Source organism: Balaenoptera musculus, chromosome 14 (genome assembly GCF_009873245.2).
Source record: "Balaenoptera musculus isolate JJ_BM4_2016_0621 chromosome 14, mBalMus1.pri.v3, whole genome shotgun sequence".
Lineage (NCBI taxonomy): Eukaryota > Metazoa > Chordata > Mammalia > Artiodactyla > Balaenopteridae > Balaenoptera > Balaenoptera musculus.
In genome coordinates, this window is record NC_045798.1 from 39,397,179 (window position 1) to 39,420,675 (window position 23,497).

General features: G+C 44.9%; 1 protein-coding gene across 2 annotated transcripts in view; it reads left to right on the forward strand.

Moving 5' to 3' along the window:
• Nucleotides 1–23,497, forward strand: part of GATA6 (GATA binding protein 6) — a 30,513-nt gene that overhangs the window by 799 nt on the left and 6,217 nt on the right. The window contains exons 1-6 of one of the 2 annotated variants that reach the window (XM_036823707.1): nucleotides 293–355; nucleotides 857–2,019; nucleotides 6,336–6,502; nucleotides 10,630–10,755; nucleotides 11,900–11,987; nucleotides 12,080–12,183. In XM_036823707.1, the coding sequence (XP_036679602.1) occupies nucleotides 894–2,019; nucleotides 6,336–6,502; nucleotides 10,630–10,755; nucleotides 11,900–11,987; nucleotides 12,080–12,183 (1,611 nt within the window). In that variant the 5' untranslated portion in view covers nucleotides 293–355; nucleotides 857–893. Of the gene's footprint in view, nucleotides 1–292; nucleotides 356–856; nucleotides 2,020–6,335; nucleotides 6,503–10,629; nucleotides 10,756–11,899; nucleotides 11,988–12,079; nucleotides 12,184–23,497 lie in introns of those variants that run through there. The other variant, XM_036823706.1, reaches the window with a different exon arrangement.

Consider the following 23,497-nt stretch of genomic DNA (forward strand, 5'->3'; position numbering starts at 1 on the left):
TCCGGAACGGTCTGGCCTTTCCGCGGCTGGGGATGACCGCGGGGTGGGCCGGGGTGGTCTGGCCGGCGTGGCGCGGCCGGCGTGAGTGCACGCGCTGGCGGCTGCAGAGGCGAGCCGTGTCTAAGGTGTGCGGCGCCGCGGGGACGCGGGTTGGGCAGGAGACTCCGGCCCCGCGCGCACCCCGAACTGCCTATGTCCCGAATGTCCGAGACTGCGGTCTCCGCCCTGCGGCCCCACCTTCCAGGGCTGGGTTGCATTTCTCTCTGGGGCTCGCGTTCTGTCTTCGTCAGCGCAGTCCGGGAAGCTCTGGGAAAGCCAGTATGGGAGAACGCGGCGGTTTCGTTTTCGGGAACAGGTTGCCTTCCCTGTGCTAATGATTTTCACGCGGGCAGCTCTCTATTGAGGCTTTCCGGGCGAGCGACCCCCGTACAGAGGAATGATAAGGCAGCGCCGACACGCACGGCTACTTAAAAAGTTCCTTTGTGTGCCATCAGTCGGGAGGGAGCCACTTCGGGGCGGAAGGAAAACCTCGGCCAGCCTCGCAGTCACCCTTGGGGTCTGGCGCGCGCGCTGATGAAGGATGCTGCGGAGGGGGTGGGAGGGGAGGGCGAAGGGACCCGAGCCGTGCGGGTGAGGGAGAGCTGGTATCCGGGTCCTGGGAGGATCCTGTGGCGGCTGCGCAGGCCCCATGCCCCTCTCCTTACCCACCCTTTGAGCCCGGGGCAGAAACGGGATCTCTGAGGAATCTCACTAGCTAGAGAGGGGAGTGGAGGTGAGATGTTGTGTAGCCTGCGCTTTGGATAACTCCTTTTTTATTTCTCCTCCCGACCCTGTCTCCCTCCCCATCCGGTCTCAGGAGCTAGAAGTCAGCTAGGAGCGGCGCCGGACCGTGGATGGCCTTGACTGACGGCGGCTGGTGCCTGCCGAAGCGCTTCGGGGCCGCGCCTGCGGACGCCAGCGACTCCGGAGCCTTTCCAGCGAGGGAGCCCTCTACGCCGCCTTCCCCCATCTCCTCCTCTTCTTCCTCCTGCTGCTCTCGCGGTGGGGAGCGCGGCCCCGGCGGCGCCAGCAACTGCAGGACACCACAGCTCGACACGGAGGCGGCGGCGGGACCCACGGCCCGCTCGCTGCTGCTTAGTCCCTACGCCTCGCATCCCTTCGGGGCTCCCCACGGACCTTCGGCGCCGGGGATCTCTGGCCCCGGGGGCGCCCTGTCGAGCTGGGAGGACCTATTGCTCTTCACTGACCTCGACCAGGCCGCGACCGCCAGCAAGCTGCTGTGGTCCAGCCGCGGCGCCAAGCTGAGCCCTTTCGCCCCCGAGCAGCCCGAGGAGATGTACCAGACCCTCGCCGCCCTCTCCAGCCAGGGGCCCGCCGCTTACGACGGCGCGCCCGGCGGCTTCGTGCACTCGGCGGCCGCCGCGGCTGCGGCCGCGGCCGCGGCGAGCTCCCCAGTCTACGTTCCCACTACGCGCGTGGGCTCCATGCTGCCCGGCCTGCCGTACCTCCAGGGGGCGGGCGGCGGGCCAGCCAATCACGCGGGCGGCGCGGGCGCGCACCCCGGCTGGCCCCAGGCCTCCGCCGACAGCCCCCCGTACGGCAGCGCAGGCGGCGCGGCGGCCGGCGGGGCCGCGGGGCCCGGCAGCGCCAGCTCAGCCGCGGCGCACGTTTCGGCGCGCTTCCCCTACTCGCCCAGCCCGCCCATGGCCAACGGCGCGGCTCGGGACCCGGGGGGCTACGCGGCGGCCGGCGGCGGGGGCGCGGGCGGCGTGAGCGGTGGAGGCGGCAGTCTGGCGGCCATGGGCGGCCGCGAGCACCAGTATGGCTCGCTGTCGGCCGCGCGGCCTCTGAACGGGACGTACCACCACCATCACCACCACCACCCGAGCGCCTACTCGCCCTACGTGGGTGCACCGCTGACGCCCGCCTGGCCCGCTGGACCCTTCGAGACCCCGGTGCTGCACAGCCTGCAGAGCCGCGCCGGAGCCCCGCTCCCTGTGCCGCGGGGCCCCAGCGCAGGTAAGGGTCGCGCCGCGGCATGGGAGTCGGGGCGCGAGGGGGTGTGGAGTAGCTACTCGACTTGGGCCCTGTTTCCAGGGCATTCCTGTCTGGGTGCCCGGAGTCTGGCCGCGTTGTTGTGGTGCTTCTGTTTTGAACGAGAGAGACTAGATGCGCAGATATGCCTCAGTGTCCGGGAGGAGGTCCAGGGACTTGATGGATAGTGACTGCAGTGGGCAGTTGGAAGAAATCAGCCCAGGACGGAACGGACAGGGCCTGAGCTTGGTCGCAGACTCCAGTTTGCGTGGGTGGAAGCGTGAGAGTCCATTTGGAGGGTAACTTCAGGAGCGTGTTGGGCATACGATTCACCCTCTCCTCCAATACACACAGTCTCACCCAATTCAACTCTCCCAAGGTCGGGAGTTGCGTGTGTTTTCCTCAAGGAGAGTGTTTAAAGAGGTCCATGGTGGAAAAGGACCTAGTTGGCATGTCCCTGACCCTCAGCGAGAGGGAAAGAAGAGAGGTCAGCCTTGTGACTGTCCCGAGGGAAAGCTGGTGCCGGGGCCCTTTTGCTTGGCATCCGCAGGCTGGCGGGGTGTCGGGCTGCTGCTCCCGCCTGCGCCCCCCAGGCTGGGACCAGGGGTCCAGGAGCACTCTCACCTAGTCTTCCTCCGGAGTTCAGGCCAACAATGTTTCAGTTTCCAATCCCACTCATGCTTTCCATTCCAGTGTCTGGGGGCAGTTTGGAGTGAACTGGGAAAACACAATTGTCAAAATTCCTGCAAATGCCCCATCTTGAAGAGTGTTTGTCCTGCTCTTCAAGGACAAGGGAGGGTGTGAACTGTTGTCTGGCCTGACAGACACAAGTTGGCTTCTTTCCTCAGCTTCAGCGTTCTGGGTCCTTCTTCGTGCTTTCAGAGATCTCTCTTTGTATTTAACCTGTTTGATATAACCTGACAGTCTCCTAAGACAAAAAATGGGCTTTTTTGGCCGTTGTTTCTTTGAGGGGAGCTGTGGGAGTCAAGAAGTGGCAAAGACAAGGAGGCACATCAGCCTAAGGTACCCTACCTGGCGCTCTCACGCCCCAGGTCTGGGCTTTGCGGGAGAGCCCTTCACTTAGGGACAGCAAGTCTTTTAGGGACCCTAATTAGTGAGGGTCAAGTGAGGCTCTGCCAGCCTTTTGTTCAGAGACAGCCTGGGAATGCTAGTGGCCTGAAGGTGTGAGAGATCTTATTTGAATTGCCCTCTCTCAGTAACATTGGGCTGAAAATCCCCTCTCCTCTCCCTGCAAAGCTGGTCCTGGAGACCATCTTTATGGTCTGTGTGTAGAGTGGGGTGGTGGGGAGGGCTCTGTTGAAGTTTGGAGACTTGAGAGCACAGAGCCCTGTCACCCTTCCTGCTGCATAGGGACCCACATCTGGCTCCCGGGAGCAGAGAGACAGGGAGAAGGATCTTCAAAGGATGGAAGGGGGTGGTGGTTAGGCTGTGAGGTTTCTGTCAGTCAGGAATCCAGCAGGGAATCCGAAAGGTTGTGTGAGTTGGGTAGGGGGCAGCTCTGCCTGCTTGGCGACGCACCTTAGCGTGACCTCCGTTTCCCTTTGCCCTCTTCCAGCATTATACAGGACAGAGAAGCAGCCCAAAAGACATAATCGGAGTCTTTGGATGTTTAAAGTAATTGGTTTTGTGAGAAAAATCCTTTTAGAGGTGGTAGCGTGCAATTACAGACAGGTTGTAAGTTTTTCAATTTAAACTTAGCCTATCCTTTCACTAATTTTTTTCCTTTCTGGGTAGAACGCTGCAAAGTTAGAAAAATCTTGTGTAGACTCAGAGCATGTTTCAAAAAAAAAAAAAAAAAAAGGAAAGGGGTTTGGGAACACCCAGCTTTTGCATAAAGAGTCTTTAAAGAAGGCAGGAAGCTGCTGAGAATAAGCCAGTCTGGGGGTGGGGGAGATGAATGACCCTAACTTTGCTTGTCCATTACAGGTGTTCCCATGCTAGAGAGACCTCGACCCCCAGCACCTCTCCTCCCGGCTTCCTAACTGATTCTCTGCTTCTCCACTTTGATTTTTTTTTTTAAACAAACCATTTTTGGAGGCACTCTTTTTCGAGCAAATGGGCAGGGCTAAAACCTGAGCCCTGAGCTTTCTCAACCTGCACAGTGCGGGGTGGAGTAGGGGGCTGTTCTCTGGGAACGTGCTCCATTCACCTCTCCCTGGTGCTGGTGATGGTGGGGAGTTTTGGGGTGAGTTCTGTCTGCAGAGGCCAGTGCCCTCCCAAGCTGCCGCTGAATTGGGTTCCATTCTCGGTCCTGGGATGACATTCGCTGGCCTTGCCCTTCTCCCCTGAGTCTGTCACTGCCCAGGGCCACCCAAAGCAGCCAGGTTAGGAGACAGAGGATGAATTGGGGGGAAATGGTGAGAGAGCTTCCAGCACAATCAGATTTCGTGATTTATAAAAAGTAGCTTTTTCTTATTTTAGTTATAGGATTGCAGCTGCTGAATGAGGAGTGGAGAAAAGTGTGGAGGCAATGGGAGCTGTAGATTTTACTTTATTAAAAATAAGCAAACTTCCTAAATTTTATTTATCCAAAGTAGACTTGTAAGTTTTGTCTCTGGGTTTTCAGCTGACTAAAGAGATTTACCTGGGGCGTTCACACTGTCTTCTCCGGGACGTCTTTATTGTTCCCAGCCCGGGAGAAGGAGGCCAGGCGTAGGGCTGGGTTCTCCAGGGAATGCCCCAGTTCTCCATGGAGAGGGGCTCTGATAGGTAACATTTTAAAGTCAACAACAAAGACAAATACCTTGTTTAACTTCAGTGTCCTTGAAGTCCTGAGCATTTTACTGATTACCGTAGTCAATAGTGGCTTTTAGGGCGGAGAAGAATAAATCTTTGTGATGTGTTCTAAGTTGCAGTATCCCCATGACAACTTTGAACTCGAGTTATGTGGGAGGCTAGTTTCTTTTAAACTTATTTCTTGAGGAGGAAGGAGACTTGTTTTGCAGGGTAAATAATATTAATGGAATGAAAGATTTTTGTATGTCCAAATCCCATTTAAGTATCTTTACAAAAGTTGATGGTAGACACAAGCTGTAAACTGCTCGTGAATAGAAAGAGAAAGAATAGAAAGGCTTGCTAGCATACTCTTCAATAAACTTTAAAGTGTAATGTTTATTTACTTTAAAAATTGATTCAAAAATGCTCCTTAAAGAAAGCCAAATTGTAACATTTAAATTTTCTGTAATATAAATAACTCTAGACTGGAGATATTTTAAAGTCTATTTAAAAAGTGCTTGATAAGAACCTATCTCATTTTAGATAATTATTCATATTTAACTGATTCAAGGGGAAGTAATAAATGTTAAAACCATTTACTCTAAAGGCTTCTTTAGAGTAAATTAGCAGGTTTAGGTTAATTGTGAACTCCGGAAAACTAACCAAGTAGCCAAATGACAAATATAATTTAAATAGATGACATAAGTTGAAATTTTAGCGCAGGAAAATAGGAAAAAATTTATTTAGCATTGGGACAGTCCCGAGTAATTTTCTGAATTGGTAAAGCATCAACCATTTGTAGACGTTTTGTAGATTGAAGCAGTAAGACCCACTTTGAAATCATAATATTTTAGTATTTGGTCCTTGTGGCATGAAAATCAAGCTTAACATTTATCTCTGTGTTTATTAATCTCTTAGTGATATCCCCACCCCCTGAGGAGACCTGAGTCATTTCTAATTAATTGGCAAAAGTGCCCAAGAACAGTATTTCTAATTTCACTTGTCTATTTTTTTACTGAGGAAGAGGAAGAGTAGTAGATACAGCAAATACCTTCAAAAAGTTAACTTGAGATAGAAGTAAAGAAGACAGCCTCACTTTGTCCGGGGATATTTGTGGGTTAGGGCAGGGGTCAGTGATCACTGTTAATATTGCAAGGCTTGCTGGGGTTTGGCAAGTGGTATATTGTAATTATGATGGATTTCAGTTTTGAAAAGCTTGGGAACAGCCGGAAAGAAGGGGTCAGAGGACCCAAACCGACCTCCCCACGGCTCAACTCTGAGGTCCTTGGAGACAGTAGGCAGATGATTCGGGCCGGGCTTCCAGCTCTGTCTCCGACTGCCCTGGGGTTTGCACTGGGCGCGCCCAGGGGTGCAGAAGTATTGGACAAAGTGTTGGTCAACAGGTCGATCGCGATGACATCAACAGCCGGCTCCCGGCCGGGCCGCCGAGCAGAAAGCACGGTGGGGAAGGCCGGCACTGGGGCTCGGGGTGCTGGGGTGTCGGGGAGGCCCGCGGAGACGGACGGACGGGCGGGCGGGAGCTCACCGGCTTCTCGTCCCCGCAGACCTGCTGGAGGACCTGCCTGAGAGCCGCGAGTGCGTGAACTGCGGCTCCATCCAGACGCCACTGTGGCGGCGGGACGGCACCGGCCACTACTTGTGCAACGCCTGCGGCCTCTACAGCAAGATGAACGGCCTCAGCCGGCCCCTCATCAAGCCGCAGAAGCGCGTGGTGAGTGCGAGCGCCGCCCTCCCCTGCGGTCCGGCCCCAAGCGGCGCTCTTCCTCTGGGGCCAGGGTCTCCCCGCCCGGCCCCGCCCGGCCGCACCTGTCCCCGCGGGGGCACCCGGGGCAGGCCGAGCGCCGGCCCTAGCGGTACGCCCGGTTCTCCGGTCATTTGAGCGTCCACGAGCGCAGGTCCCGAAACCTGAGACCGGGGAACGGAGGCAGCCCTCCCCCCAAATTTACACAAGGAGAGTGACGTCCTTAAATGGAAAAAAAAAAAAAAAAAAAAAAAGAAGGTGTAGTGTGCTACCATCTTTTAAAAGTACCAAAACTCCCTATATTTACAAATTTCTAGATGTACTTGTAAATGCACTGAAATAGTTTTGGAAGGAGATAATAAGGAATGAGTAATGTTAGTAACCTCCAGGGAGAAAAACTGAGGCTACAGCCCCAGGTCAGGTGAAGGAAGGAGATTTTTTTTTCACTGTGGACTCTTTGGTCTGGTTTGGAGTTTATTCTTGAAAAAAAATCATGCTTCTTTGTAACATGCCCCCTCAAATGGATATGACAACAGCGAACCCACAGTCCCTTTCTCCCCACAGCCTCATCCTCTGGGACCCCTTTGACTCTGTCCCTTCTACCTCTGGGCCCCTTCCACCTCTTCTCGGAGCCAGACTAGTTTTAGCTCCAAATTCCATCCGTCTTTTGGACTGTCCTTGAGTCGGGTGAAAAATTTATTTACTCTAACCTTTGTTATTTTGAAATGTGGCTGTTCAGAGAACTACATAGAACTTGAGAAGAAAATGCAGTCTGCTTGTTTTTTGCAAGTAGAGGATTTTCACCATCCCGACACATTTCACTATGTTTTATTAAAGTGTGGGAATTCTGATTTTCTTCAGGGATTAATCTCTTATTGTCTTGTGTGTTGTTAAGAAGGAAAGGGTATTTACTGCTGTAGTGATTGGAGAAAATACATGAAAGCTTTCACAAGCCCCACCGTAAGGCTAACATTTGTTTAGCCAAGCACTCATACTCTAATACCTTTTAAAGTAAAATATTCTACAGTTAGATGCCAGACATCTTAAGTATCCAAGTAATTTATTTAATTGTTATACTCTAATTAGCAGGAACAAATGCTACACATGTTGTTTGTGTTAAATAGATTAGAGTGAAATTGCATCACAATGTAAGTCTGACACCTTAAAGAGAAGCAATTAGTTTTATGGTTGTTTTGTTTTTAATGCATTTAAAATAAAGTGGCCTAGGTTAATTTAATGAGTGTATGTGTCTTAAACTTGTTACAGTCTCCCACAGCTTAAACTTTTCTTCAAAGGGCATCCTTAACTTCAGTGCCTGACTCCCTGTGGTTTTCATTTTTCTTACTTGCATCATATTTAAAAAGAAAAAGTACTGCCGGAAAATATTCCAAGGAAGTTCCTTGTTTTCATGTATTAGCCAATGTATGAACAATGAAACTGATTATTATTTTTTTTTGGAAAGGGGCATTGAGCTGAGTCCAGAAGGTAACATTTTCTCAAGATTGAGCAAAAAAACTGGCAGAATTTAGGTTCTAGTGGCATTTTAAATTTGATCTAGTAACATCCATATTTAGATGGCGGCATTAGTTTTGTGCACTTACCAGTAAAAATAACTGTTAACAGGAAAAAAAACCCAGTTTTTAACATCTCTGAATCTATTAGTTTTCCTTCTGTGTAGCAGGTGTCTTGGCAGTGACCAAGGTCAGCCAATGTGCTTTGTAAATGTGTTATAAATGATACCAATTGAAGGGTGTGTCTATCAATTAGTTCTCCTTGTGGGCTTCTTATTTATTGTTTTGCTGGATCTAGTTAGTTCTCAGAATGTTGAACCCAAGCTAGCAGTACAGAACCAATCACTGAATTTGAACTTGTAATACATTGCAAAATAAGAGATTTATGGTGTAACTTGAATTCCTTGTCAGTGATGAATATAGCTGAGATCACTTGTTACAGGAACTTTTATAACCCACTCACCTTCATTTCACATGTTTATGGGGACTGGCTTCACTTATGATCTGCAGTTGACAGTCATAAAGTTCTTTGTTATAATGGCAAATTCTGATAACAAGTTTGCCTCACATTGGCTCCAAATTCCACTGGAAACTGTCATAAATGACCTGTTTATAAAATGAAACTTCCTGTCCCTAGTTTACTGATTTCACATTTATGAAGAGAAAGGAGTGCTCTTCTGGGAAATTATTTTCTTTTAACCATAAAGAAAAAAAAAAGCCCTTATGTGTAAGATTTTATGTTTTCATCATTTTAACAAGCAATTTCCCAAACAGTTCTGTCAGCCAAACATATTCATTTCAACCAAAAGTCAAATTGATTCTTTCTTAGCACCGATTTCTTAAAAAGGTGGCAGTACTAAAAGGCTTCCCAGTGTCTCTTTGGTTTTACAACTTGTCTGTAAAGAGTATGCTACAGCAGTACAACAGGATGTGAGTTATAAAAGCAAAATTCAGTTTTAGCTTTCAAATTTGCCAATGAAGATTTTGGAACTCTCTGTCTTTTAATCTGAATATTCAGTGCATGCTCAGTCTGTTTTTGTTGTCCATTCTTTATAACTTCTTTTCTTAAATTAATCATCATGGCCAACTTCCCTAATTCTGTATCTTTCAACTTGCTTTGGTCCCTGGATTTTCCCCATAGCTTTTTTTTTTTTTTAACTGAAATCACAGCAGGTTTTTAGTTGCCTATCTAGGTAATTTAAAAGCAAACTTAGATTTTTGTCATTCTAGGCAGGAACTTATACTAGCTTAAATAGCCCCTCTTTATAATTCACACATAATAATTTAGAGGAAATAAATTCCATATAAGGATGTTATGGGTATAAAGGGAACATAGAAATCAGAGTGACAGACTGTTTGCCTTTTCTGATAAATTTAACCCTTTGTATGAACAAAAGTTGAGTACTATATTGACAGGCTAAATAAAATATAGCAGCATCACCATATATAAGACAATGCCAGCACTAACACAATGTTGTAAAATTTGCTAATCCTTTGTAAAATGGATAATACAAAAATTCACGCAATAGGCAGTCATGATGATAATTAATGAGATGTATTAAAATACATTTCTTGCCAAAATTTTTGTACATTTTCCAAAATCCATTTCTGTGAATACATATAGACCCTTCTGCAGTTTCTGGTTTATTCCTCTGCACAGATCTGAGAAATAGATTGATATCTCAGTTTTCAGGTGAAGCAGAGACTCCCCAAAGCCACTTAACATGTTGGCAGGCGGTTTGTGACTGCATTTCTTTCTTTTTTTTTTTAAATAAATTTATTTATTTTATTTATTTATTTTTGGCTGCATTGGGTCTTTGTTGCTGCAGGCGGGCTTTCTTTAGTTTTGGTGAGCGGGGGGCTACTCTTCGTTACGGGGCGCGGGCTTCTCATTGCGGCGGCTTCTCTTGTTGCAGAGCACGTTCTCTAGGCACGCGGGCTCAGTAGCTGTGGTTCACGGGCTCTAGAGCGCAGGCTTAGTAGTTGTGGAGCACGGGCTTAGTTGCTCCACAGCATGTGAGATCTTCCCGGACCAGGGATTGAACCCGTGTCCCCTTCGCTGGCTGGTGGATTCTTAACCACCGTGCCACCAGGGAAGTCCCCTAGAACATCTTTTAAAAACAGAAAAAATCTAGAAGTTTCTCCTCAATGAACAATTTCCTCATTTGGGACCAGGTCTGCCAGAGCCTCTGACAAGACACACAGATAGAAAACATTTCTTGTCCAGGAAGCTTGGTTTCCCTTGTGCGAGCAGAATTCCAGAGGAGGGGGCACAGAGAAACTCATTTCTTTACTCTTGTGTCTCAGCCCTCTGACAACAGTGAGTGCAGGCATTGGCCAGCATTGTGACTGCTTTAATCTATGCTAATGGGCTGGAGCAAATCAATCTTATGTATTGGATGGAGCACACTTTGGTCAAGGAAGGTCAACCTAATTACACGTCAAGGTTTTTGTCTCAAGGGACCTCTTATTTATAATAACCAGGTACATGCTTGTTGATGGCAGGGACGTGATACATTGATGTATGTAGCATATGCATAAAAATCACTTATATGTGTACACTTACTTTCTTGTGCTGCTTTCTAGCCTTCCTCCCGCCGGCTTGGATTGTCCTGTGCCAACTGTCACACCACAACCACCACTTTGTGGCGCAGAAACGCCGAGGGTGAACCTGTGTGCAATGCTTGTGGACTCTACATGAAACTCCATGGGGTGAGCCACCTACTCTGCTCATGTGTATACACGTTCAGTGTCTTGTTTGTACATAGTTTCAGTTAAAAAAATCAGCAAAGGAGAGGGCATAAAAGTGAAAAATCTGATTTTCTATATGTACCTCTGTGACTCGAGGGTCCTGTTAATTATAATAGAAACTTTTATCTTACTCGTAAGAAACAAAAAATACTGCCAATTAAACTGTCACACAAATCCATAGTAAGACATCCCAATTTTAGAAATACTAAAATGTGGGAAAGTGCGTTTTAGAATTGATAAGATGATAGTAAGCTTTAAAAAAAAAGCTGTAAAGTCGAAGTATAGTTGATTTATAATGTTCTTGTTAGTTTCAGGTGTACAGCACAGTGATTCAGTGATACATATGTGTGTGTATAATATATATATTATATACGTATAATATATATGTATTCTTTTTCAGATTCTTTTCCCTCATAGGTTATTACAAAATATTGAGTATAGTTCCCTGTGCTATACAGTAGGTCCTTGTTGGTTATCTATTTTGTATATAGTAGTGTGTATATGTTAAAAAACTGTACACTTAAAGAGAAAAAAAAGCATGGAACCAACTAGAAATTCACACTAACTAGTTTATAGCTTAAAAAATGTGAATGCAATCAAATACATTTATACTGTACAAAAGAGGAATAGCTATATTTGATAGCTATAGTTAGATTCTACATTTTAAGGATAGCACAAGATATATATGTCAATTTTAAAAAGAAAATTATCCTTGGTGCATGTAGGGAGAAGAATACATGATCTCTTTGAAATAAAAATATTTATTTTTATTGTGTGTATTCAGTGTTTTTACACTGAATGTATTCAGTGTTTTTACTCTGTAATTGAAGTTGTTTAAAACAATAACCATTAAGTTGAAGGAGTAAGTTCTCCCTGGCAAATCACCCTCCCTGTTTTTTTTTCTGGAGGAATCACTGCATTTGATGGGGAAAGTGTAGTCTTTGTGCAGTTCGAATCTACGAAGTGTGTGCAAAAATTGGATTGACATTTATGCCAAGTTCTTTTAAATGAGGGCTTTCAGTACTGAGGTTGTGTCTTTAGTTAGTTTGGTTTTTCTTCAATATAATATTTATTAAACTCATGGCCTATGTGAACAATTTTTTAGGTGCCTCGACCGCTTGCTATGAAAAAAGAGGGAATTCAAACGAGGAAACGAAAACCTAAGAACATAAATAAGTCAAAAGCTTGCTCTGGTAAATATAACAAAATACTATTTGACTGTCAAGTATTTGCCAAACTTAGCAGAGTATATGTATATTTATGACGTTAATTTTGACTGTTGCAGGTAATAGCAATAATTCTGTTCCCATGACTCCAACTTCCACCTCTTCTAACTCAGATGACTGCAGCAAAAATACTTCCCCTACGACACAACCGACAGCCTCAGGGGTAAGTGTTAAAACAGTATAGACTCCTTCTAGGCTAGTGGGTTGCTCTCCCGGTATATTATCTCAAATTTTATCTTATCTGGTAGTACAATAATCTAAACCAACAGTTCAGTTTTGTTAGCTGATACCTAAGAATAGTTTTTAGAGGAAATTACATTTAAATGTCAACAAAATGACAAACTTAAGTACTTTACAAACCTCTTAATTAAGATCTACATCATTTTTTTATGGTTAAATTAACCCAAGTAAAGGCAAGAAGTTTTGGTTTGAAGTGCTTTAGATTGTTTTATTTCCAGGTTTTTATCTGAGTTTATATATGTATGTATATGTATATACATTTCTAATGTATATATGTGTATTATGCATTTCTAATGTAGATCAGGAAAAGTACCAGCTCAGTGGTTTTATATATCCCAGTGCCCATGGCATTTAAATTGCTTTTGCTTATCTTATCAACTCCAGCCTTCTTTCTTCTCTTCCTTCTTTACATTAAAAAAAAAAAAATCATCCACCCAAAGCAAAGCTCATCACAATTAGTCATGTGATGTGCTGCTGTATTCGCTGATGTTCACCTAACAGTCCTCTGCTGGGCTGGGCAGCCTTGCCATCTTCTAATGCACCTTGATCGTACCCAGGCTTATTTCAGCCTGGTGACCAGCCTGTGAGCAGTTCGGTTTGTGCGCGATTCGCGCCTCTGAGGACAAGGGTGCCTGGGTCTTTGTGAAGATCACAGACTTCGTTTCAGTAAAGCTGTAATTGAAACTCAGTTTTTCTCAAATGAAGAGCACTTTCCCACCCTAGCGTTTCCCAAATTTACCTGGAATGCCCTTTTAAAATGACCGGGCCGCACCCTGGTCCTCAGCGATCCAGGGCCCGACCTGTGCGGCAGCATTTCACAGCCCCGGGTGAGGATTACACTGAGACTGGTTTAGGACGAAACATTAGCATTAAAATTCCTACTTAGTATTTCTTTTCTACATTTAATTTTGCTTTATTTGGGGTACTTTGAAATACTACAGATTCCTGGGCTCCACCCTGGATTTTCTGAGTCAGCGTCTCTGGGGGTGGGGCTTGGAAATTTGTGTTTTTGAACAATCGCCACAGGTGAAATTGAAACTACTGCCCTCGAGGTGTCTTTGAACCAGGAACCACGGAGCTGGTATTTTTACTGGCTTCAACAAACAAAAATTAAACATTAAAAAAAAGTTGTTAACTGCTTAAAAGTATATTTGATATTTTTCTTTGACTCCTCCAATTCAAACTCTTTTGGACTCTTTTTCTTTAATGAACAAGAAGTTTGTTCAGAGTTTCCAAAGGGAAAAAGCCTTTTTGCTGTTTTTGTTTGTTGCAGACACATGTTCTTAAAGAACGTTTCTAGCCTTTATAAAGGTGAACTCTGGTGAATGACTTTTTTTACAGGAGGGTAAGATGTAACTTCAAGGGTCTAAAGTGGTAAATAGAAGTTGTGAGGAAATGAAAAGGTCAATATTATTTTAAAATATCCTTTATTGTGCCCTAAGTCCTCAGAAGCAATTACGCAGCTTAAGTCAGGCGAAAGGATGTTCTGGTTTTCTGAAGCGTTGAGGGATCAGCTAGGGTTTCAGCCTCAGTATCTGTCTCCTGGCTAAAAAGTGGATTGCTGCCAGCTCCAACTCACTTTTGTTGGCACTACAGTCCAAGCTTAGTGTGGCAAAAGCTAAATTTGAATGATAAATGGCCCAGAAATAGAGATATTTGCCCAACAATGGGCTTTGGAACCTTAGTGGGCGGAGTCTGTTTTGCCCTTGTGGTTTTGTGATGTAAAATTTCAAAATTGGCTATTTGCAAGTCCAATCAATTTTGCCCTCCAGGGGAGGAACAGTGCAAAGGCAGTGACAGAGTCAGGCCCAGGCTTGTCTGGAAGAAGGACCGTGGGAGTCCAGCAGCTTGTCCCACGGCAGCTTTGGTGTCCCTGCATCTGTCTCTCACTTGGGACCCAGCATGCCAGGGGCGGCTCGTCGGCCAGTGCCTTCGGATGAAAGGCTCCGTTTTCTACCGGAGGCCAGGAGGCAAAGCAATTTTAGTATTAAAAAAAAATATTTTAAAAAGTACTTTAGAGATTGGGGGAGTTGGAGAGCAGTTCCTTACAAGGTCTTTCGCTGCACGCTCCCCATCACTCCCGGAGCCCGGGCAGCCTCTGTGGGAACCAGCGGTGTGAGCTGCAGACCAGGGGGTGGGCAGTTCTCCGAGCCCAGGTGGCCTCAGAAATGCTTCCTGACAGCTTTTCCCGAAGCTGGTGGGGTGAGGTCAGGGCTTGACGGGGGAGGGGAGGGTGGGGGGAAGGATTGCCCATCATCCCCTCCTCCCTCCAGGGACCCGCCCTTCCTGGCCTGGGCTGGCACTGGGCTCGTGGGTTTTCTCCGGATGGCCAGCCCATCACGGAGTCTCCCAGCATCGGTGCCTTCCTGATGTGGGTGTTGACTGCCCGGCAAAAGCCAGTAGACTGGCTGCCTTGGGAAACTGTCCCCTCCAAGGATAATTGTAGCAGACTCAGTGGTTTCCCCAGGAGTGCCAGTGTGTGTCCGTTGGTCCCTGGACACTTTTCAGACCCTCCTGGGCCGGCTGGTTCTTCGTGCGCGTGGCTAGCGTGGCAGCGGCGGTGCCGTGAAGAGCCTGCTGGAGCCGTTATCTGTGAGCAACTGGCAGAAGCATTTGTGAAAGGCGTCTGTGTTGACAAAGAAGTGACATTTTCCCATTTTGGTCCCAGTTTATCACGTTGGAGGGCAGCTGGCGTTGTGAATGACTGCTTTATAGGATTTTGTGAGCGCTGTAGGTGAGGGGGATGTTATTATATCCACACAGCAAGGTTGGGTCCTTCTTCGGCTTGGCGTTTAAAACCTCCAATGATGATGGGTCTGCCCCGTGGATCTCCAGCGGCCCCTGTGACTGACGGGGTGGAAATTAGTCATTCAGGGTTGTCCTCGTTTAATAGGGACAGCCAAGCTACAAAACAAAGGACAATCGTAGGCATACTCCCAGTGGAACAAGGAAACGGGCCACAAGCTCTACTTAGAGACGTAAATGGCAACACACCTGCTCCTCCACCTTTCCTTAATGACTGTGATTTAAAGCACAGAGACCCTTGCAGAGACCGTATGAGACTTGCTGTTTTAATTCCCCTCTGAGAAGTCAGCTGTAGGAGATCACCAGTAGGCATTCCTAGAGGACTTCTTTTAAGTTCTGACGGCCCTGCATGTGGGCATATTCAGTGGTGGTACTATCGTGACCTGGCACCTGAGCAAGCCTGGCTGGAGCTGAGTATTCTGGAGCACACGAAAATCATTTTTGCACTGCTCTGAAGTCTCATTTTGTTGACTTTGTGGCATGTCTTAGCTTTCTGTACGTGTTGCTCCTTTGTGTTTTAACTAGACCTCTGCCTCATTTCTTCTGATGGTCATCAGGTTGCTGACCCTGCTCCCTTATGACTCAGTTTCTCTGTTGCAGGCTGTGCAGGTGTGGTGTGTAACTTTTGGAGGTGGAGGGAGGGCATTTTGTCTCCTGTATGAGAACAGGAAGACCCGTTGCTGCTGCCGGGCAGCTGGTATTAAAATAGCCCCTGTCTTGTTCCTTTGGAATTCTTTTTTTAAATTATTGCAATAAATGATTTATTTGCTTTCATTTATATAATATTTACTATTCATTAGACCTTATTATTTTTCATTTTTCTTTTCCTTATTTTCTCTGTATTTAAAATTTTTTTTAATTATTTATTTTTTGGGGCCTTGCCATGTGGCATGTGGGATCTTCCCCGACCAGGGGTCGAACCCGTGACCCCCTGCGTTCGGAGTGAGGAGTCCTAACCACTCGACCACCAGGGAAGTCCTATCAGAATTTTATAATCAGTTTCTTGTATGGAATTCTTTGTGTTTGTTAAGAAATGTGTTGAACTTAATTTTTGATACAGTTGATTAATTTTGTGACTTTTGAACTTAAAGATAAATTTCCTCCAAATGTTTTTTTTTTTCATTCAGTCTGAAATCTTCTTTATCTGTAGATTTACTGAAAAATGTTTATTTAGTTGACCTAAACAGACATCAGATTTTCTTTGGCATTTATAGGCTCTGTGGATTGTAAGAATATTTAAATTTTTCATTGAATTCCATTTATTGACTGATGTTTTATGTTTGTTGTTATTAGGAGGCAAATATGGTAACATTCTATTTCAGCAGTTCCCAAATAAGATTTAATAAGTAGTCTCTATATATTCTATCCCTCTTAGGACTTGTAACTAAAAATTTGTAAAACTGGGGAGGATACTTTACATATATACACACATATATAAAATGCGTATGTATATTGTATATATGTATGTAACATATAATATACAAAAACTTTATAATTCATCCCCCAATTTATAAAGTTATCTCTTAATTTTCTTTGGGACAGGAAGGATTAATTTGATAAAGTGAGCAATAAGACAATGGCTGAGGATAAATAAATCACTGAACATATTTTGCCTGCCTAAAAGTAGTTCTGTAGATAATTATTTAACAAAAATTAAAGCCTACTTAAGTTTATATTAAAACTGCAAATATAATGTTGAAGTCATCATTAAACATATAATGTTGAAATAAATGGAGATGAACTCCATCTGACTAGCCCTTGCTTTGTGGTCATTGTTCCATTTAAGAAGCATTGTGCTACGGGATGCCCTGTTTTCAGTGTAGTAAAACAAGGTCCTGGACATCAGATTGTTGGTAACGTGGTGGTCGTGGTGGGGACACGTGTGTGTAGACAGATCTTCCTGCTGGTCAGATTTGAAAGTGTTTTAAATGAGCAACAAAGTTGGGAGTCGAAAGTAGGGAGCCGTGAGTTCTGACCGCAGGGTTGGAAATGGCTTCTCAGAGGAGAGGAAGTTAGAATTAGTTGTGTAGGATTTTTTGCGGGGGAAAAATCGGGATAGCGGTTTCCAGGAAGAAGAAGAGCATGGTAACTATGATGCTTCAGGGACATAGTTTTAGGAATTCAGTGTGGCTGGAGTGTACGGTATAAAAAGCCAAAGGCAGGAGCTGAGATGGATAAATTAGGTGGAAGGCAGATATTTAAAACTGTTTCAAGTCAGTTTTAAGTCAGCCTTAAGTAGGGTCCACACTATGTTCATTTCTAAACGATGGACTTTCTCTAACACCCACTGTGGTGTTTCTGTCCAAAAATGTGTTGTTATACTCCAACAATGAAAACATCCTTAACTGGGCGCATTTTGATAATTGATGTAAACAAATGCTAGCATGCCTGTTTGTACATTTTACAAGCAGGGTTTCCTTTCACAATTAATAAGGAAAACTACCCCCTTGGAGCTGGTGATGTGTCCTGACCTGAGGGGCTCCTTGGGGCAAGATGGTTTCAGGGTGGCTGCCAGGTGACCCTTCCAAATGGAGATGTGTTAAGGATGGTGTGTCTAAGTGTAATTCGTTTCCTCACTTTGTGGTTTGTTGTTGGTGACAGACAGCTTCCACAGAGAGAGGGGCAGGCATCCTTAGACTGAGACAAGGACCACATCTCAGATTCCTCTCTGGCTGGTTCTCTGCCTTTGGGTGGGCCTTGCCCATGTTTGGTCAGTTTCTCAGTGTTGAATAGGTGTCTTCATTCCTGCCTCATTTATCCTTCTGGGACGCTCTATGCCTAGCGGGACCCATTTCCCTACTGCAGTCAGTCCTAGGTAATAGCTTTATTCAATGACCTTGTCAGAAGTAATACCTCTGAGCTGCATGGTGCTAAATCTCATGCTAGAAGTGGTTTGAAAGAGTTAAGTGCTTAAGTGCTCCCGAAGCTGAGGGGCAGTGATTTAGGGACTGACATTTGTTGGGATATCTGGATGTCTTTATAAGGCCTTCTGAAGAAAGGTTAGGTACTTGGCAGGTTAATATTTTATATTCTTTGTATAGATTTTATTTTATATGTTAATATTTGCATCCTGTGATGAAAATTGGAAAACATTGCTTGTGTCACGTAGCTTATTTCTTTATTAGCAAGTTTATATTGCACTGTCTTTTTCTTTGAGTAACTGAATCACTTTGGATTTACTTGACACTATGATTGGTCACAAAATAATAACTTCTATTATTATTAACTATTTCTGTAGTAGTTAAATACTTGAAAGGAACATTCATGAAGGACCTACATACAGTATGAGTTGCTTTCACGCAGGGGAACTTGAGTGTGAAGAAGAGAAGATTCAAGAAGCTGCTGGAGTGGGGACCAAAGTTCCTGCTTAACTCTTTTTTTTTTTTTTAAATACATTTATTTCTTTACTTATTTATTTATTTTTGGCTGTATTGGGTCTTCGTTGCTGAATGCGGGTTTTCTCTAGTTGCGGCGAGCGGGGGCTACTCTTCGTTGCGGTGCGCGGGCTTCTCTTGTTGTGGAGCATGGGCTCTAGGTGCACGGGCTTCAGTAGTTGGGGCACGTGGGCTCAGTAATTGTGGCTCACGGGCTTTAGAGCGCAGGCTCAGTAGTTGTGGCGCACGGGCCCAGTTGCTCCGCGGCATGTGGGATCTTCCCGGACCAGGGCTCGAACCTGTGTCCCCTGCATTGGCAGGTGGATTCCTAACCACTGCGCCACCAGGGAAGTGCCCCTGCTTAACTCTTACCTTGAATGTTCCATGCTCGCCTTTAGGGTACTTGAGAGCCAGGCCGTAGTGGATTAATTACCATATGGTTGCTTTGGGGGAGTTTCCTCTCTTTCTCGTACTTTCTCATAAGATTGTGGATGTAGGAAGGCAGGAAACTAGCTTCTGTCAAGTACCTTTTAAGTGCCAGATGTTTTATGTACCCTTTCTCTTTTATTCCCAATTATCACTGTACAAATGAAGTGTTTTTATTTACATTTTCCATTTGGGGGAGTGAGACCCAGTAATAGGCCCAAGGTTATCAGATTAAGAGGCAGGGCTTGGGTTTGGACGCAGGTCTGGCAGAGGCAGAGTCAGTGTTTTTACTCCTATGGCATACTGGATTAATATGCGATAGTATATGTGCTGCTGAAGCTTTTAGAGAGAAGAAATAACATGTTCTTAAAGAAATCTGACTAATTTTGGTTAGTAACTTCAGCATCAAGTACAGCTAGGAAAATAGCACTAGGGAAGTGATTTTCTCATGACCAAATACACAAGGCACATTGTATAAATTTTCTTGTTAAACATTATACTTATCAATAAAATGTATTATAATTCTAAGGCTTTGTTATTTGGGTGACAGAAAAAAATAATAAGTAGTAAAATTTACTATTGTTGATGTGCATGTGATGGTAAAAAGTCTCCCTTAAAATATGAAATACTTTAAGATCGTGGTATTAAAATCCTTCTGAGGGTGTGATTTAAACCCATACACAGTGAGTGCCAAGTTAGTTGGAACTTTTAGAATGTCCAAATTGCCTTCAATTTAATTTTTACAAAATCATTAAAAAAGCATTTCTTAAGAGGCAAGTGTCCATTTTCCCCCCAGAGTTTATAGTCCAAGATACTTTTTTCTAAATGAATAAAAAGAGTTAAAAAGGCATTAATCTCCCACGAGGGTCGGCGAGAGAGTTGCACTTAGGTATTATTATTGCCTCATTTATAAACCAGGATCCGGAGTGACTCCGTAAGGTCATAAGACAAGCCCGCGTTGCAGCCGGGGCTGGAGCCGATGTCTCCCACCTCTCCCAGGGAGTTGGCAGTCATCACAGTTATTAATATCCCACTCGCCACTTGCTGCTAGCCATGAACATAAATATTTTGTTGGCATTTTATCTTCACGCTCCTTACGTGCCAGGCTCCCTTTCTTTTCTTCTTTCACAGACCCTTCTAATAACTCACTCACGTTCCTGTCTGACCACATTGGCCTTCGCCGTGAAAGTCACACGTCACCCTGGCAGGGAATGTGAAAGCATGTGGAGTTTGCATACTTTCACTTTGATCTGAAGGCCTTTTCTAGACTTCCCTCTTTTTTTTTTTTTTTTTCTTGTGTGCGTGTGCGCGTGCGTGTGTCATGGGGAGGATGGTGATTAGAAATACATTTACTACATTAATATGACAATGTCCCTGTGTGTATATTAGGAAACAGTAAAACTGTATTGCTCTTTAAATAGTTTATAACATATATGTCCACCCAGTTTATCACAGGACTGTGGTTTGTTTAATAACTGACTCATTATCACAATCTGAAAGGCAGAATACTAGGTAAAGAATAAGTGTGGGCTGCCTTTTCATATGGCCTCAAGTGAGAAGACTTCATCTCAGAACACAACTTTTCTTTGCGGATTACAGATGCTTTGCAGTTTTTTTTTTTTCCCCCTGCCTCTATAAGAATATACAAAAATTGTCACAAAACATGAAATAATGTTACGGAAAACACGGCCAAATTTAAGAAATCTGGCTTAGGATACTCTGAAATGTTATTGTTAAATGAATCTTCGAAGAAAATGAATTCCTTTACTGGAACAAAAAGTAATTTATTATGCGTTTCGTGGGTGTCTGCCAAAAGAGTTACTAGCAATATGAAGATCTACTGGATATGAATTAAATACAATCTGTTAACTCTGTTTAGACCTATTTGTTAATTTTCTCTGAAACTTTAATAATTAAAAAAAGCATCTCCAAAGATAGGTGTTGACATACGTGATCATTCGTGATTCAGCTCCCTATCATATCAGGGCCAGTACTCAAAAGAGTTTGTGAGCCAGAGCCAAAAGAAATTATTTTATTGAGCTCAGATTTTAAGAAAGCTTTGAACAAATAACAGGTATTGATTTCAATGTCATGTTGGAGTCTTCTGAGTGAACAATTCCAAGTCATTATCTGATGATATTTAAATGATAATTTACTTGGTGTACTGCCCCTTTTGGTAGTTGTTAGCGTGGCATGGTTTCACCAGAGCTGGTGCACACGCTCCAGAATCATATTTTTATCCTATTAAACACGAAATACTTTTAATTTAAAGCTCTCATTGTGTTTAGTCCCTTGATTCATGGTGAAGCCTGAATACGGTCTGAAGTTTATCCTGGGGGTTCACGGATTAGCAGCTGGAAGGAAGCAGTCAGGCAACCAAGCGCTAGCTCCAGCTCTGTGTGTGACTATAGCAAACTGCCAAGGTTTTCCTCCTTCTACTAAAGGGGAAGAGTAATTCCTACCATCTGGTCCTTAGGAGTGTAGTGTAGCATAAGTGGGAGATGCCTGCAGACCACTTTGAAGCTCAAGAAGAATAGCACTATTTAAATATGACCTTGGAAGTTAATAGCGATGTGCTTTATTTGCATGGCATTTTTTTCATCCCAAGACATTAGACATAAATGTCATTCCCTTTCTTAATGGGGGGAATTTAGAGATGTAAAGCTATTGTGTTAACAAAGTAACCATGTTTAGATACTTGTATTTCCCTGATAGCAACAATTTTTCATTCGTTATGATTCTTAGCACTTTCATAATGCCTTCTTGTAAATGCTGCTTGGTTCTTGGACCGTGGTCTGCTTTGTCTAGTAGATATGGCCAGAGGAAGATGCTCATCTAAGCTCCTAAAAAGCCAGTCTTTAATAAGATCATAATCCACCAGGTTTTAAATCTTACCTCTGGATCTTTTACCACTGAATTTGACTAGAATAAAGCCATCCATTTTGATTCATTTCCGAAGATAAACTTTTTCTTTAGTAGGCCAATGACTTCAAGTTGTGGGACAAACCCTTCTTCTTGCAATTTATATTTGTACGTCAGTGTTTTACTGATAATCCCAGAGTACTTATAAACTTGGGGCCATGCCTTTCTTTATCACAACATGCTTGCTGTGTGTATGTACGGATGCATAAAACAGTTTGCTTCTTTGTCCAGAGTAGAGTGTGTGTAGGATAATTCTTTCCCTCCTTGAAGAGAGCAGCATCCTGGCTATGGATATAATCCTGCCAGCTCAGGCCCAGAAGGGGCACGAGGGGTCAATGGGACAGCCAGTGAGCTCTCGTCAGTAAGGAATTTGTTTGCTAAATTACAAAAAAATAAACTATTCTGCTAAACACTGAGTTGGGTCATCGGCTGAGGTGACCGTGACTCTCTCTTCTTGAGCTTTATTGAGCCGTTGCGGGAGACTTAGAGGGTTTTGTTGTGATTGATGGTTTTCACATGTCCTGGTGGAGACAGAACCCGTGTGTGTTTGTGTATCTTCCTAGTGTTACCTCCTCAACTGTTGGGTCACTTTTGTGTCTGGTCCTGGTCCCTCCATCCAAACTGAAATGACCTTGGTTTTTAGAGTGGAAGTTAAGGTTTATCTGAAAGTATTTCTCCTTTGTTAGGAACTTAGACTTAGTTTTTAATTTTTCTTTTGAGGAAGGATGCTATCAAACACCACAGAGTCTAACCTAGAGGTGAGAGAAGAGAGCTTTGGCAGTGAGGGGCGGCTGGCTTCCCCTCACACAAGGAAAAGCTGTAACCACAACTTGCTTAGATGTGTAGGAAGGACAGACCAGAGGCCATGGAAGCTGACAGCCCGAATCCAAACTGAGGAGGCAGTGTGATCATCTTCAAAATCCTGTGCTCTGGGAATGATCACTCACCCCCCAGCCTGCCGGGGGTGCCGAGGTTTGTTTCTCCAGATTGTGAGGCGGCATTAGGAGAGATTATAGCATGGCAGGCAGACAGAGCACACCCCAGCCGACTCCTTTTTGGTTTTCTTCCTCAAAACTGAAATTCATGTTTATAATTCACAAGCCAGAGAGCCTGTGTAATTCTTCTGGAAAGGCTGTGTCCTTTAAGGGTTCCCTTTGCTCTGACGTGTCACCTTTCCAGAGCTGCTTCGTGGGTATCGCGGGAGGCTGTCTCTGGGCCTGCCTGTAATGGGATGTGACAAGTAAAGGAAAAGAAAGAACTGACATGGTTGGTGAGCCCCGTGTGAGCCAGACACAGCTGGGCAGGCTGGGCATCGGCTAGAGGAGCTCATCAAGTCAGAAATCCTTGACTTCTAGATACGTGTCCGAAAATGAGCGGAAGGCTTATTTTCACAGCAGAACAATCTGGGTGATCCAAAGATCACTGTGCTGCCTCACAGGCCAGTGGAGATTTTCCACGTCCAGGTCTGCAGCCGCGACTTGTCCCTGAAGTCATTTATTCCTTTAGGAGGGGGGCGTCCGGCCAGTTGCTGTGGGTCCCCCACCTGACCCGGCCTGCTTGCGGTGCTAAGCCCGGCCTGGGTCGGTGCTGATAACACATTCTTTCAACAGGAAGTGCCTCCATTTTCAGTCGTCAGTGGGAGGGTGGAGGCCGATAAGCTGGGAGTGATAACACAGAACAGATTTCTGCCCCACCCTCGTCTTGCACTTT